A 16,055-nucleotide genomic window follows, 5' to 3' on the forward strand; every position below is an offset into this window, starting at 1 on the left:
AATACCTCATTTGGGTTTGTCTGATCTTAAGTATGTAAAATTCATTTTACTAAATAAACATGATTATATATTTTTTTTTCATAATTTCATGGGATGGATGATAAATTTTACCGTCATCCCGCGGGCCACATTTGGCCCGCGGGTCATGAGTTTGACACCTCTGATCTACATGGTTGTTTTTATATACTGTACAGTACATACTAGTTTGAATTTTCGAAGAAAAAATACACAGTAATAATAGCTATTTTGCAATTACTGTATCGGTATTTAGCCTGTATATGCTCATTGCTACTATTCAGTACAAGATTTATAGTGAATAAGGGACACAGAAAATGTTGGTACAGTCTGTATTTTGTTTCATCACCGTAAATTTAAGTTTCTTATATAACAGATATACATTTTTACATAATTTATTTGGGGCTTTAAAACTGTGGACATTTTCTTACGTAATGTAATGTTTCAAAGACGTGTTTATTGGGCTAATGAAATATATATATATATATATATATATATATATATATATATATATATATATATATATATATATATATATATATATATATATATATATATATAAAATGTGGGTGTGTGCTTTGCGAGTATCCAGTCACTAAAGACTTGTCAGCGTCAATGGAACATGAACACTGATATTTCATCAGACTCATTTATGAAACAATAAAGTTCAAATGCTTTGTTTACATTGTGTCACTGAGGGTCTGATGTGTGGATCATAAATCTGCTGTTGTCTCATGGATTACAATTCTGTAGGACAACCAACTGAATATTATTATATCGAATTATAGATTTTCCATTACCTTTGCTGTGTCATAATATGACATAATCAAGATAATTATAAATGGTCTTATCGATCGGAAAATAATAAATTGTTAAGAGGTTTCCAGTCCGTAATTTTGTTGGAGAGCCGGGTAAGCATAATCGTTGTTTGAAATAATTGACCTCCCAGTTCACACGCAAGAGGCCAATTAGGTCATATGTAAAGTATATGTTATAAGCGGAAGCGTCGACATAAAATACAAACCAAATCTAACTGAACCCAGCCTAAGTTGTTGTAAGGTTATCTTTTATCTTCACCACTGATCGGCTCGTTAGTCTCTTGGGCGATCGGTCACGTCTGTTACTTTTCCTTTAGTTAGGTTGGTTCATGTCTGCTGTCATAAATAGTTATTTTGTACACATACTATGAATACCCGGATCCCTAGCAAATATATAGTTAGTCAGGTCCGGCTCCATAGCCACAGCATTATTTTTTACTACTGTAGAAGCATGTTCATGATCTATCACGGTGGCTGGTTGGAGGTTGCGGCTGTGACCACCACTCAGTATTCGACTCCCCTGAGTACACCTTTAAGCATGAGTCTCTTGCCCACAATGGCGTCACCTTCTTTGGGCGGCGTCGCTGCGTCGTCTTGCGGTTCCTCTGCTTCGATCACTTCTTTGGCCATATTCCGCTTGAAGGTGGACTCCACCACGTTACCATTCCGCACACATCGCCCAATGGCTGCAGGGATACAGCATAATAATAATAATAATAATAATAATAATAATAATAATAATAATAACTCAGATTTAACCTTAAAACGCGAATTACATTTCTACCAACTTTAGGGAAACTTCTTAGTTTTATTGCTATAACTTAACGGAAACAAGTCATACAATATGAGTAAAATTTGTCTTATTTAAGACGTCGTTTACTATCATTACATAACCTTAATATATCTAACTTAGGGCAGGTTAATAATGATGTTCTTCATTTACAGTTTGTATTGTTTTATTTACAAATCAATTTTTTTTTAGAAAAAAATAGTATTTATCATTACTACATACTATGTGCTCATGAAAGAAACAATTGCAAGATTGCTGCTGAGGATGTTACCATTAAAGAGGTACTCGTCGCAGATGTTAGAGCCAGTGTCAGCCCCAGAGCCTCGAGGGTGGAAGAGGTAAGGGCATTCCCGTGCATCCTTGAGGCACGTCAGTCCGAAACCACACTTACCGTAAGCACTCCATGGCCCTCCACACTCCTCGTTCAAACCCTAAAATTGTACACCTTCGTCAAATACGTCATAAAATCGGAATGCGAGACAAGCAAATAGTTTGACTACACACTATGGTACTAAATTCCTGAGGCTGAAGGCAAGAAAACTGTCCTCAATTTATTTCGGTGTTTTTTGAGGGTGGGTCAAAGATTCTACGCCAGTTTTCTGTGACATGCAATTTGCATAGCTAAGAAATTAGATTCATCAAAGGGTCTCTGTTACGAACCACGCCACCAATTGTCATGATCTACCTACCCAGCACTACGAACCACGCCATCTATTGTCCTGATCTACCTACCCAGCACTACGAGCAACGCCATCTAGGGACAAAACACGAGTATGACTAGTCTTGGTTACCACTCCGGGGTTTCCCTTCTCCATATCCTGGTTGTTGCGTCACCTCCTACAGGTCTTCTTCATCATTTCCAGTTTGATGAGATTTCAGTTTACTCTGGGAAGTGACCACAGGACCACCTATCCTGGAAACCTACGGGACAGTGACTACCCACCGTTTTCTACAATACTCAGCCTTACTCGTCAGCCATCTCAGCTCCGCACTTAAGTATTTGTAATCTTATATTGCCTCCCCCACGTCCACTTGTTTCAAAATTGTTTATGTTGTATAAATATGTATATACTGTTAATGTTTAGGTTAAGTATGGTTAAGGGTAAATTATAGAAAGCTGAATATTTTGTTAAGGAATTTATGGTACTTTATTATACACAACAAAAACTCGCATCCTTTGTCTACCCTTTTATAGTCCGATCGTCTTTGTTTTTTTGTTGTTGCCTGTTGGGATCTGGGTAGACTTTTAACTATATTCTAAATCCCCAACTCGTAACAAATGGCGACCGTGACAGGACACGACCTTAAGTGCCATATTTCTTAACCCCCTTGTTACTCATTGTTAATTATTCCTCCCAGTCACTTCTGTTCAGAATTACTTTACGGTGGTTTAAAGTTTCCTTCATATGTGTGCGCATATATTGGTATTATCGTACAGTAAGAGTGACAGACGTAGGATATTAGGTTCCAAGTGTCATAAGGCTTACCTGTTATTACACGTGGCAGTCGTGTAGTAAGTCTTATCGAGTGTAGGGAAGAATCCGGATCTGTTTAATGCCGTACCCTCGCTCCAGAGTAGGCTGTTCCATAGTCACTAGTTTAGGGTGAAGTGATTTCTTGGGACGCCCCGCTCTACCAGGACCCCGTAATTATAAAGCCTCAATTATTGTTCTTCTCATTATCTCATTCGGGGTCAATAATCAAGTATCTAAGGGTTGTTAATTCGGATCTTTATATTAATGCCGTAATACGCCCTTCCTGTTTCAAGTATCTAAGTGTAATCCGGATCTTTATAGTAATGCCGTAATACGCCCTTCCTCTTTCAAATATCTAAGGGTTGTTAATCCGGATCTTTATATTAATCCCGTAATACACCCTTCCTGTTTACTCAGGGTTGTTAATCCGGATCTTTATATTAATGCCGTAATACGCCCTTCCTATTCCAAGTCTCTTATCATTATCTAAGGATCTTATCAGAAGAACAATATTCATAAGTGTAATTTCCCTAGGTATAACTTGGTTAGTTTCCGGGACTTTCTGGTTATCCACTGCCGTGATATTTTCTAGGGTAATCCACTTATCTTATCTTTTGACCATAAGTTAATTTATCTAGGTTTTCTTAACAATGGCCACCTCAGGATTTGTTAAACTTGGTAGTCCTGGAGGAGTGGAAGAGCAAGATACCATTTCACATTTTGAAGCATGTGGAGGAGCGTGGAGAGGTTAATTTAGGACGTGCGGCTGAGCTGGCTGATGAGTACGCCTTGCTGGTGGAGTCACTGTGCCGTAGGGAACGTGATACTTTCCGACATGTTAGGTCCTCCTCTGATGATAACCTTGGGGACGTGAGTGGTAGGTCGAAAGGTCCCACACCTACCCCCCCCCATGATGCAACAAAGTTTTATTGTTCTTACTGTAAAAACCCAGGCCATACGATCCAGTCTTGTAAACACCCAAAGTGTCGAACTGCTAAAAGTAGTTCCCTGGATCCCAAATCCAAACCAACAAGACCTCCAACCAGCGAATCCTCCGCTGGGCTCTCCCCACCCAGCCCTATAATCTACAAGTCCGGCATATAAAGGGGGTGGACAACCTGATTGGGGACTCATTATCCCGAGCTCCAGTGGAAATGCAGCAGCTACTCTCCAGACGCACCAGGTGATCACCTCCTTCGCGCCCGCGCTATGGAGGTCTTTGCAGGGGGGGGTGTCGGATTGCTGGATTCAGAGTCCAGAGTGCTAACCATTAACTCTTAATTTTTGTTGTTGTTAACGTTTCATCATTTTAACGGATACATCGCGTTTTTTCTTTTCTGGCCATCGGATATTTGAATTTGATTTTTCATAATACAGGAAGATCATGGTCATTATTCATTGTTCTGTCTGTGGTTCATTACTGAAGAATCAAGGGTTAATATTTTGTGAAATATTTGAACAATGGTTTAGTAATAATCCTGAACCTGAACTAGATCCAAGTAATTACAGTAATACAGCACTGCAAAATAAAGCTGTTTAGACTGAAAGATATCATAGTTATACAGATGGAAGTCACCCAGGAAGTGTGATAGATAGGGAGAAATTAAATATAAGTCTTACCTTAGCGCAGACTTCACAACAGTTACACACGTCCCAGGTGATGCCGCGGTGACACTCCCCGATGGCGGGACAACGGTTGGGGTTACAAGGTCTGCACTGCAGAGCCTCAGGTCTGTCGATCATTTGTGTTCGTAATTTTCATATACATACTGTAATAAATATACAATTTATGTGAAAATTACAAATATATATTTAAAGTGAACAGAAGCGATAACACATGTGACATTACCATCCGCAGTCGACGTTGCCTGATAAACAGAAGACTGGAGTGCAGGGGAGGTGGGCGGTAGAAGGAAGGATGAAAGGACGGGAAGTTAGCTGAATAACTGATGAATGCTGGCTGAATTACAAGGAGGGAAGTAATGTAATTTATAGTTCAGGAAGGACGGAGCTTGTTAAGTCACCCGGGGAAGGTGGAGTTGCTGGTAACTAACCTGACGGCGGTGACAGCGGCGGAGGCGGTGAAGAAGGTGAGAGTGAGAAGGCCCAGCATGGTCCACCTGCAACACAAAAATACTGTCACCCCCCCCCACACAGCACTGGACACACTACAATACATTACTATACAGCATTATGAAACAACAATGCTACTTCAGCTCAAGACATGTACCCGCTTAAACTTCTAGATGCCTATGTTCGCTGAGACAGGTAGCCGTATTGACAGACAGCAGATATAGAAAACAGTTACACCTATCCATTTTAAATAATAACACCTTGTTTTCCGTATCACATGTAAATAACATCAACGAATCCTCTATAGCAGACGTTGGTGTAATGAGAGACCAAATTTCAGACATAATAAATACAGTACTCCACAGATCCTTTCATTATGACTGAATGAAAATTTGATGAGACAAGTATCCCATGTGCAATATTTCAGTTTCCGCGAGAACAATTAATTTTGTATACATTAATATATACAACATTGTATCCTCAGTTGAAATACGGCATCTGGTGGAATGCATGAATATCCGAATGGAATGAATTAGACAATTAAAACACCAGGATGAATCCATTTTAGTATTGATCTTGGATTCTTGGCACCAAAATAAACCCAAATGTGACTATTAACACCAAAGCAGAGCGGACACTGAATTTGCCAAAACGGGTCCTTTTACATTATGCTAAAATATGTATAATCCGGATAATTATAAACCACTTGAAAATCGAAGTTAAAATTTCCTTTAAAAAAGAATCATAAATTGTCGGATAATAGCGGGAAGCTGCGTTGATGTTGACTGTAACTAAGTTATGTCAGTTTTCACTCCAGGTAATAATTGGATATAATCAATTATAATACTGTATATGTGCCTAAAAGTTTTTTAAGCGAGCAGAATGAAGTCGGAAGGCCTATAACCACATAATTTTTTCAATATCCATCCCAAATTTTCATTCTCACGAATAAAAATCACTAAAAATGTTTCCTGATACATTAGTCTAGTTTGTCTCTAATAAGGTACAGTACTTCAGATTGAAATTTCCGCTCGTTCTTTGTGTGGCGTAACTCTTTTAAAAACATTCGTTCTCCAGTACAATACATACATTATGTATCTGTCTTGAAAGACAAAACGCGACGTTTTCATTTTGTTCTTCAGGTATTCATGCAGTACATCTGTATTAAATAATAGAACATGGGGAATGGGTTCCTTCAGTCATTCAAAAACTTTTTTACTCTATTTGATCTCACACTTACGTACAATATTAATTTGGTTTAAGAGTTTCAAGTCTCCTCTACTCGTATCTTTAATATCAGTCTGATCAAATTAGTTATTTTCTTGATGTTTGGTTCACGAATACATAACCCCTATGCGCCTTACGAGAACATAAGAATATTCTTACTAATATTGGCAGAATATTCCCGAGGATGGTGGGCCGCGGGTGGTGACGTCTTATACAATTGGCGACGCGGGTGGAACTGAACCCCTCCAGTCGCCTCCACTCGTTTATATATCCTCAGCCAAAGATTCTATACTCTAGGCTAGAAGGATCGTTCGCTCCGTGCGGCCAACTGGGCACCATATTGTTACTCAGCGGGCTGTCTCCCACAGTTTGTAAACATGCTTATCTAATTGTAAACATGTATGACAAATTTACTGAATAAATAACACCGTAATCATGACGCGCGCAAACTTCAGATGAGTAACAACATGTGCTTGCATGTCACCAAGTTGACCGAACTCTACGGCTCTGGTTCACCCCCGACAGGCGCCGCCAACTGGCTGCTAAGTATAAACAATAGTTGATATGCAAAGTTTAAAGGGAGGGAGACGCACATTTTGGTGAGTGCTTTGTTTTTGATTGTCTTGTGCACATTATTTTACCATCTACAATGGGATACAATTACTGTGCAACTATAACTTGTTACAACAAAAGGAACAGAAACCTGTCTTTCTTCAGATTTCCAAAGGATTCAGAAAGGCGAGTCGTAAACCTACTTTTGTCAATGTTGACTGCTCATTAGTTTTTATGAGCTCTATATTTATTTAATGCATTTAATTTTGATAACTACCCACTCTTCAGAATTGATAGTGTACATCAGAAACTCAATCAGTGGCCACTATGAAATAGGGGTGTAATCTGAATTTTCTTTGGCACCCGTTCAGTGGATAGCATCCCGCTTTGTAATTTTTTATTTATTTATTTATTTTATTTTTTATTTTTTACGGGGATTAGCCCACCCGGGCACAGGTCATCGACCCACAACGGGGCCTAATCAAAGAACCCTCCTGGAATTAAGCATGGCAAGTTTCAGTTATCTTTGGTCAAATTGCCTTACTGTCTACCATTGTTGTATACTGTACCTGTATTGTCTATATCCATGCTGAATTGTACCTGCATAGTTTATATACATGCCTATCCAATTGTAAACCTGCTTCACAATTTTACTGATTATTATTATTAATATTATTCAAGTATTGAATAATAAACCTGATCTCCACACCTTTTCCACTGTAGCAGCCTAATCTTAAGACCTCGATCAGTTATCTCTCCAACAATTCATTTGTAGTTGTGTACTCTTGATGTTTAACTGTATTAAGCAAAAAAAAAAAGAATTACTAATCAATAAACTAATGAGCAAAAAATGTGAAACAGTAGTGTGACTGACAGCTCGGTTTCCAACTTGTAAAAAAACAGTGATGATTTCTATATCGCTACTGTGTTTAAAGTAACCACAATATAGTGCATTGGTTAACTATCTGAGATTTTATCATAAATAGTGTAAAACTGGTGCAAAGCTGTACTGAAGAACCAAAGGGAGTATATGCACTAAGGAAAATATTCAATTTTTCTGCAAAATAATCTAAGTTACTCTTCGACATTATTCCTAGATATCTAAATTTGGATTTCAATAACCTACAGACAAGATATATAAATGGTTTTTATTGAATAATCTGGTGCTGTCACACAATATCATGCAAGACGCAATGGGCTTAATGTGCTTTTACTCTTCAGCCGCTTGGTGACGCTACCGTCGCGGAGGACAAACAATTGAGTGAGCTATCCTTCTAGTCTCAGATTCCTTGGCTTAACTGAGTTTATACTTAGAGCAGTCGCTTGGCAGTGACACCGTCGCGAGGGATTGTTAAAATAATTGTTAATTATAGATGATTATTTATATTACCAAATTTACATCCAGTATCGTTGCATCTCACTCCGTCACATTCTTCCTACGCCACTATTTCCCAGCGATGCAATTGAGTACAATAATAATAGAGCCAGGTAACATATAAACTAAGTACTGTACGCTAAGTAATACTGTCTGAACTTAATAATGGTCTTCAATTTTGAGCGGCTGCCACAAGCAGGACATATGAGAAAGCGTAGGCAGTGTAGGCGTATTGAAGAGTGGCGGGGCGTCGAGGGGTGGGCGGAGGTTCGATCTCTTCATCCTTTGTAGTTGTGTGTGTGTTGCCGCTATGTGTCACTTGCATGCTGCCCCCCCTCCACCAGCTCCCCTTGGTGATCAAGTCGGCCCTATGTGCTCGAGGGCCAAGATGGTTTGTGGGCTTCAGAGAACATGACAATATTGATATCCGAGCCAAACTCGCGTCTAACACAGACACTGTTGAATACAAGGCGGGTTTGTCAAAAAGAACCCTTAAAAGTGTAACCAGAAAGTACTTGTTGGTGAATTTGACGCAAGCAGACAAGTTTGAGTTTTGAATACCTATCCACACAGATGTGAATAACAGTTTGCGGCCAAGCATATTGCTTTACGCTGCAAGACGGTTGTGAATAAGTCATCCTTTATGTACAGAACTAAACAATGTATTGCATTGTATTTTGAACACTCTATAACATTGAATTTCATAATATCTTGACCACTGGGGTATGTTATACACACTTACCCTTTGTGACCTCTACTGCTGCCGCTCACAGGATGAGTATGAGGTGCACAATAAACTAGCCGCGGTACGTGGCAAAAAAATCGTGGGCGTGAGAATGGCCGGTGGAAATGATTGAGCTGGGATGGTTAGTAGGCAAGTGGAAATAATTCTTTGACCAGGCAATGAGAATTAAGCAATACACAACTGAATAGTTTCAAAGTGACCCAATTAAATCGCGTCCGAAAACATACTGACAAAATCTTGGCTGTTTGACTGCTGATTTTCTCGCATATTACCGCAGCTGGTTTGACAATAATCTATAGCGCTCAGTAGAGAGAGACCAGTTGAAGTTTTATATTAAATTCTTTCCTATAAAGCAATATGTACACCATACATTCATTAGGGTAAGATGATGCAAGGGCGGATCCAGGGGGGCCTGGGGGTCCGGACCCCCTCTTTTCATTAGAAAATTTCAATACTTTTTCTTTAATGCAGTATTGTATTCACGCATTTCTGTAATGTAAAAAATAATTGCTATTGACCTCACAATATCTCCTAATATCAAGTGCACATGCCTTCAAAATGGCCTCAAAATGCCCATGATATTAGTCAGACAAAAAAAAAATATAAGAGGAATGGCTTAAAGCCCCCTTCTTGGACCTCCCTCCCTTTTGATATTACTGGATTCTCCCCTGTGATGTCGAACTTTTAAATCGGCCATACTGTAAGTATCACATTTGTATGTTTGAGTATCCAAAACTGTTAAAATGATCTAGTTTAACTCCACCTGAGATGTGCCGCGGTGGTCATGGTGGTGGTGTGGCAACCGTGGGGCAGGAGCAGCAGTGGCCGTCGTGCAGCGGGTGACAGTGGCAAGTGACGTGGGAGGCTCCAGCGATGGTCCTCTTGACGTGTTTGGTAGTAGGCGGGAGATAAGTAGCTTATGACAAAATCTCCTCAAAGGGGAAGTTTGTGGTCAGGTTAGTGACGTCAGTTATCTGTCGATTAAACAATAAACTATCCATGTATTAATAATAACTTAGGGAACCAAAGATCTATTTATATTAAATAGTGATTATTATTATTGTATAGAAATCCATGACATTATCCTACATGCTGGACTCTTGAAGCCGTGGGTGGGGGCTAGTGGCACAAGAACGCAGGCACTTCACTGAATATCATAACCAGTAAAGTGACCCATTTGATCGATAAATATATACCCAAGACCAAACCCAGTGCCTCTAGGAATACGAGGGGATCCCTACACATGAACCATGCGGCGGTCGATAAAGTTAAGAAGAAAACCCAGAAATTCAGGACGTGGGTTGGGTCAAACGATGAGCAGGACAGGAGGATGTATGCAAGAGCCAGAAACCAAGCAAAGATAGAGTGTAGAAGGGCTGAAAAGGAGTTCCAGAGGCTGGTTCCAGGTGAGGTCAAGTCAAACCCAAAGGCGTTTTACCGCTATGCAAAGTCGAAATTAAAAACGCGAGTAGGAGTATCAGACCTGAGGCTTAAAGATGGTAGTTACACAGAGTCTGCCCAGAACAAAGCTGAGGCATTGAAAAGCTTCTTTTCCTCGGTGTTCACAAGAGAGGATGCGATTAACCTACATGCGTTTGAGGACAGACGGTTCGACACAGCACTGACCCACGATGTGTTCACAGAAGAGGTTATAAGAAATAAACTCAAAGCTAAAGGTTCCTAAGAGTCCCGGCCCTGACATGGTGCATCCCAGAGTGCTAAGAGAGTTGTGCAACGAGCTTGCCGAGCCCCTGAAGGTCCTGTTCAGTAAATGCCTGGATGAACAAAAGGTCCCCAGTGAATGGAAAATGACTTGTGTGAGTCTTATCTTCAAGAAGGGCGATCGTCACTCCATGAACAACTATAAACCGGTAATCCTGACAGGCATAGTATGTAAAGTACTGGAGACCATTATAAGGGATGCCATGATGGTGTGGGGTTGTGAATATTTGGTTCACACTCAGGATGGGATGGAGAAAGAAAACTCACAATGTGCTCTCTGTATACAGATTGTATTGGATGTACAGTGCAGCTTGGTGCTGAGAAGGCAGCATGGTTACAAGCGTTGAGTAGAGAGAGCTGGTTGGTGAGGGTGCTCAGAGGAGGACCAGCTTGTGGGTTGCCATGCTCGCCGGCGGGAGCGAGGGCCGCCAGGCAGGAGGAGGAGGAGGTGGTGTTGCTTGCTGGTTGGTGTAGGTAGAAAGAGACAGGTCACCACGAGGTCAGGTCTTATATAGTGGAGGTAGGCGTGGCTTAATAGTTGACCTCCGTCATGTAAGGCGGCGCTGGTTGACCTAGACCACGAGGCATACACTGGGGAATTCGCGGGGTCGGCTACTCGGCGACAAACAGCGTTTGTAGGGGAGGTATCCACTACAATGGAACGTCTACTACGAACCAAACTTGTAAAGGATTGCCAACACAGTTTTATGCCGGGGCGCTCCTGCTTAACACAATTACACAAGGTACTGGATATTTGGACCCATATTCTGGAACAGGTTGGTAATATTGACAATATATACCTAGATTTTGCCATGGCTTTCAACAGTGTACCCCATGAAAGGCTGAAAATTAAACTGGAAGGGTACAGGATTCGGGGAAATGTCCTAGTGTGGATAGAAGACTTTCTACAAGACCACAAGCAGTGTGTGGTGATTAATGGCACGAAATCATCATGTGTACCCGTCACAGACGGGTACCAAAGGGCAGTGAATTGGGCCCGCTGTTGCGTGTTTGCTTCGTAAATGACATGCCTAAAGCTGTACAATACTACATACAAATGTTTGCGGATGACGCCAAGTTATTTCGGGATATCAAGAACCAAGCAGACTGAAGATCTGCAGAAGGATCTGTGTGAGCTCCAAGAATGGTCGAAGAAATGACTACGATTCAATCGGTCACGTCTGTCACGCACTGTTGGTAAGTACTGGGCATGCAACGGCTCCTGAATGTACCTGAACCCGCTCCAGTGTTGGTCAAGTCTGGTCTTGAAAGAGCTCACACTCGGTGCCGTCACAACACACTCTGGCAGGTTGTTCCAAGAGTTCACAACTCTCACTCCGAAAAAGTTTGCCTCACAGCTTTCTGGACTTGCGGCTTCTTTAATCTTGAGTTAATATTAATAAGACAATTATTGGCTATTACAGTTATTCAAATAACTAAATATTTTCTTTTATATATTATATTATATTACATATATTATATTATATTATATTATTATATTATATTATTATATTATAATAAATGCATAATACATTTAAATATGAGGAATGCTACTGTCACCCCCTTTTTTTATATAAACCAGTAAAGAATGCATTGTTCCTTTGCTATTTATTAGTCGCTTTTTTTTAAATACCTAAAAAAAATAAACAAGATCCTTTAGTTGGTCTTTCTACTTATGTCGTTTTGTAAGGTGTGGTGACGTCACTGACAAATAGAACTAGTGTTGGGAAGAGGAATTATAATCTCTTGACGCTTGAGGCAGTGGGTCAAGTGCAGCTTATGTAGGGAAGGATGTGGGATGCTGGTTGTGGTGATGTCCCCTCCTGTCTTCACACACCCTGTACATTTTTACCTTCCATCACCTCTCTTCCCTTTTCCATCCTCTCTCATGTACCTTTCTCCCTTTTCTCACACAATCTATCCCTTTAAAATCTTGCTTCCTATTCCACATTCTTTATCAATTTCGTTTTCTTTCTTCACAAAGTTTTACACCTTCACACCAACCTTTATTTATCTTTTCACTTTATTTTCCTTTTGCACACACACACCCGATTTGTTTTGTTTTTTCACCATCTTATGGTATGTGTTTATTTTTTCCTGTGATTACCAGGAGACAGGACAATTCTTCTAATGTTAACACCTTGAGAAGCTATTTGTCATAATAAGCAGTGAAGTTCTGTTTTTGTTGATCTGCTTGTGTTGTGAAAGTATTGAGCTGCATTGTCTATAATTACCATATACAGTATATGCAGAATTGTATATATGCATTGTCTATATTTATAGTGTACAATATAAGATAAATTGTATACTGTACCTGTATTGTGTAATGTAGTACATATGGAATTGTATGATTTTACTCACTAAATATCTATCTCAGTCAACACTGACTTGTTCAGTATCCTGCAGCCATGATGATTTTATTTCCTACTGGACTCTACTGTATATCTTGGAATGTTCTTGTACAACACTTCAATCTTTTCTTTGACCTTTCCCTTTTTGGAGGCATTTCAGTTCTTTACTCATCTCATTCTGTATAATCGAGATGTCTTCACACATCCCTGATGCCCTAACCTAGTAATATCAAAGCTGGGTGCACTGGAACAATCTTGAGATTGGAAGGCCAAAAAACTGCAGGATCATAGCAATTTGTGGCCAAATTTAAAATATATTGATAAATAACATTTCTTCAAATTTTCCACTGGGATCAAACCATGTTAGAAGGCATGTGTCAAAAATGATAAAACTTATGCCAATGGCATTTGACTCATTGGTGTAGAAGGTACAGTATTGTAACCAACTTGAGAGTGTAGGGGCTTTTGAATTAATTGGGGTAATTAATTTGAAGTTATGAGGGTTGTGTAACTTTGCAGTGTAGAATGCTATCCCCCCCCCAACTTATTTTGACATTAATTCCATTTTACACACTCCATTACCAACATGTGCTGGACAAGATCTGCACTCATCCGTCTTACTGATCCAGTATCATACACTGATAATTATATCCTTCCTCAAGTATCATACTTCTCTCCTCTGTTTCTTCTCTGTAATAATCTCACAAATACTGGGGTGGTTAAGAGTTCCCGGCAAGTGCATGCTGTTGTAATGAGAAAAGGGGAAAGAAATGAGAGTACTGTAAGTGCATTTAGGTTTACCCATTATCTATTTGTCAGTCTCTACTGCATTTGATATTTTGCGAAGACAAAGCACAATGATATATATTGGATTTTTTTTCAATTAACCATACATCTACACATACATACAGTACTGCGGCAGTAGTACAGTGCTGTATTGACCACTGAACAATAAAAGTTAAAACTCTGCAGTAAAATTACTCACCTACTGTATACAGTAAAGGTATCATATTTTTCATCTTTCATTTTTGTAAGGTCAACAAAACTTTGCCCACTAAAATTTTTTATTGAGGTTAAATAATGTAATTCATATTACATACTGTATACTTCAAGAGTAATCAGTTAGGTAACAATAGAGGGTACTGTACCTTACACACAGGAACGTGACTGTTTGATCACTAATACTGTAGCATGATGATATTATACCATAGCTGTAATTACCAAAATGCCTGTACAGTATACAGTATCTGAATTCACGATTGAACATAAATTTATAGTTTATCTACTAGTATCTGTATTGTACTGAATATGCCATTTCCCACACTGAGCTAGCAGGGGCACAGTTCCCTTAACACATGTGGCAGATGTATAGTTCCCTTAACACACATGGCAGATGTACAGTCACCCAAAAAAGTCCTGTCGCCTCTCATCCTGAACCATGAACCCCGAGATTCAGACTCGTGAACCCGAAGCAGTAGACACTGTTACATTATTTTGTACATAAATGCTTCGGATTCAAGAGTCTGAATCTTGGGGTTCATGGTTCAGGACGAGAGCCGACAGGACTTTTTTGGGTGACTGCACAATTCCCTTAACACCTATGGCAGATGTAAAACTCTCTTAACACCTTTGGCAAATGCATAACTCCCTTAACACATAAAGTAGATGTACAGTTACCTTAACACCTGTGGCAGGTGTACAGTTCCCTTAATACCTGTAGCAGATGTACAGTTCCCTTAACACACATGGCAGATGTACAGTTACCTTAACACCTGTGGCAGATGTACAGTTCCCTTAATACCTGTGGCAGATGTACAGTTCCCTTAACACACATGGCAGATGTACAACTCCCTTAACACCTGTGGCAGATGTACAGTTCACTTAACACCTGTGGCAGATGTACAGTTCACTTAACACTTGGATTATAACTATTTCAACACAAAAGTAAAATGTTATCACTGTAAATAATTTATGCAGTTCTGTATACAGTACAGTTACATGGGGCAGCAGAATCTTTCCCAATATATTTCAAATGTTCAGTACAGTATCTTGTCACCCATAAGGTCTAAGAGAGATAAAATAAAAGCAAAACTGAGCTCAAAACACTTACCATACTGACCAATACTGGATGTTGCTAAAGTTGCTGTTAAAGTAATAAAGCAAGACTAATATGAGTGCCTGCATAATATAGATGAACTGTCAATGTGAGACAGGACTGTCCCCTTTGGTAACAAATAAAGCCAGCCATACCAATACATACCTACCTTAAATTTATAGATGAAATAAGTACTGTACTATACACTATTGTAGGTAACGATCTTATATGTAGTCATAATTATATTTATACATCACCTCATATTACCCATTGTGATGCACATACTGTAGTCTTATCAATTATCAACACTAAATTTTACTGTACTGTATTTGAAAAACTATTTCGGTATTAGTTTTTGGGCAGCAAGCAATTATAAGGAAATATCCTCACAAAAAATGTACAATACAATATTCATTTGTACTGAGCTGATAGGGTGTATATGTAGTGACAACTAAATGTCTTATTAAACTACAGTATGTCCTTACTTGATTACAAAATTTCCAATTTTATCTAATAATGTTTAGTGACAAATATTTCATTGATTCTACAAAATTGTTGTTCTCTTAACACATACACACACACACACACACACACTGTACAGTATATGTGAACTTAAGTCTAAACATATCATTAGTATTAACTTAAAGGTGGGTTGCACAATAAAAAAATAAACAGTAAAGTAAATATTGTTTTAATTAACAACTTTGAAAAACCATAAAAAATAAGCATACAAGTATAAACTTTATAAGAAATAACAATGAATAAATTATCAAATATTATTGTATCATCATTATCACCGTTTTACAGGTACTGTATC

The 16,055-nt window shown here is 39.1% G+C and overlaps 1 protein-coding gene across 2 annotated transcripts; it reads right to left on the minus strand.

The window, feature by feature from the left end:
* Positions 1 to 330: 330 nt before the first annotated feature.
* On the minus strand, positions 331 to 9,947 carry LOC121854307 (serine protease HTRA3-like). 2 transcript variants are annotated; one of them, XM_042348893.1, is made up of 5 exons: positions 9,834 to 9,947; positions 5,153 to 5,218; positions 4,719 to 4,830; positions 1,895 to 2,054; positions 331 to 1,519 (listed from the first exon to the last, which is right to left on the minus strand). In XM_042348893.1, the coding sequence occupies exons 1-5, from the start codon at positions 9,854 to 9,856 to the stop codon at positions 1,338 to 1,340; spliced, it is 543 nt and encodes a 180-aa protein (XP_042204827.1). In that variant the 5' UTR covers positions 9,857 to 9,947; the 3' UTR covers positions 331 to 1,337. The 2 variants fall into 2 exon arrangements, with proteins under 2 accessions (XP_042204827.1, XP_042204828.1); XM_042348894.1 differs by lacking the exon at positions 9,834 to 9,947 and adding an exon at positions 6,558 to 6,639.
* Between the last annotated feature and the right edge of the window lie 6,108 nt (positions 9,948 to 16,055).

The sequence above is a fragment of the Homarus americanus genome, unplaced genomic scaffold (assembly GCF_018991925.1).
Source record: "Homarus americanus isolate GMGI-L3 unplaced genomic scaffold, GMGI_Hamer_2.0 scaffold54443, whole genome shotgun sequence".
Classification (NCBI taxonomy): domain Eukaryota; kingdom Metazoa; phylum Arthropoda; class Malacostraca; order Decapoda; family Nephropidae; genus Homarus; species Homarus americanus.

What these genes read in the sequence shown, in the direction of transcription:
- LOC121854307 (XM_042348893.1), bottom strand. Translation starts at nt 9,856, where the DNA reads ATGACCACCGCGGCACATCTCAG. An exon ending in ACCACCGCGGCACATCTCAG is followed by an intron (nt 5,219 to 9,833) that starts GTGGAGTTAAAC and finishes TTTGTGTTGCAG; the next exon opens with GTGGACCATGCTGGGCCTTC. An exon ending in CGACGAGTACCTCTTTAATG is followed by an intron (nt 1,520 to 1,894) that starts GTAACATCCTCA and finishes GTATCCCTGCAG; the next exon opens with CCATTGGGCGATGTGTGCGG.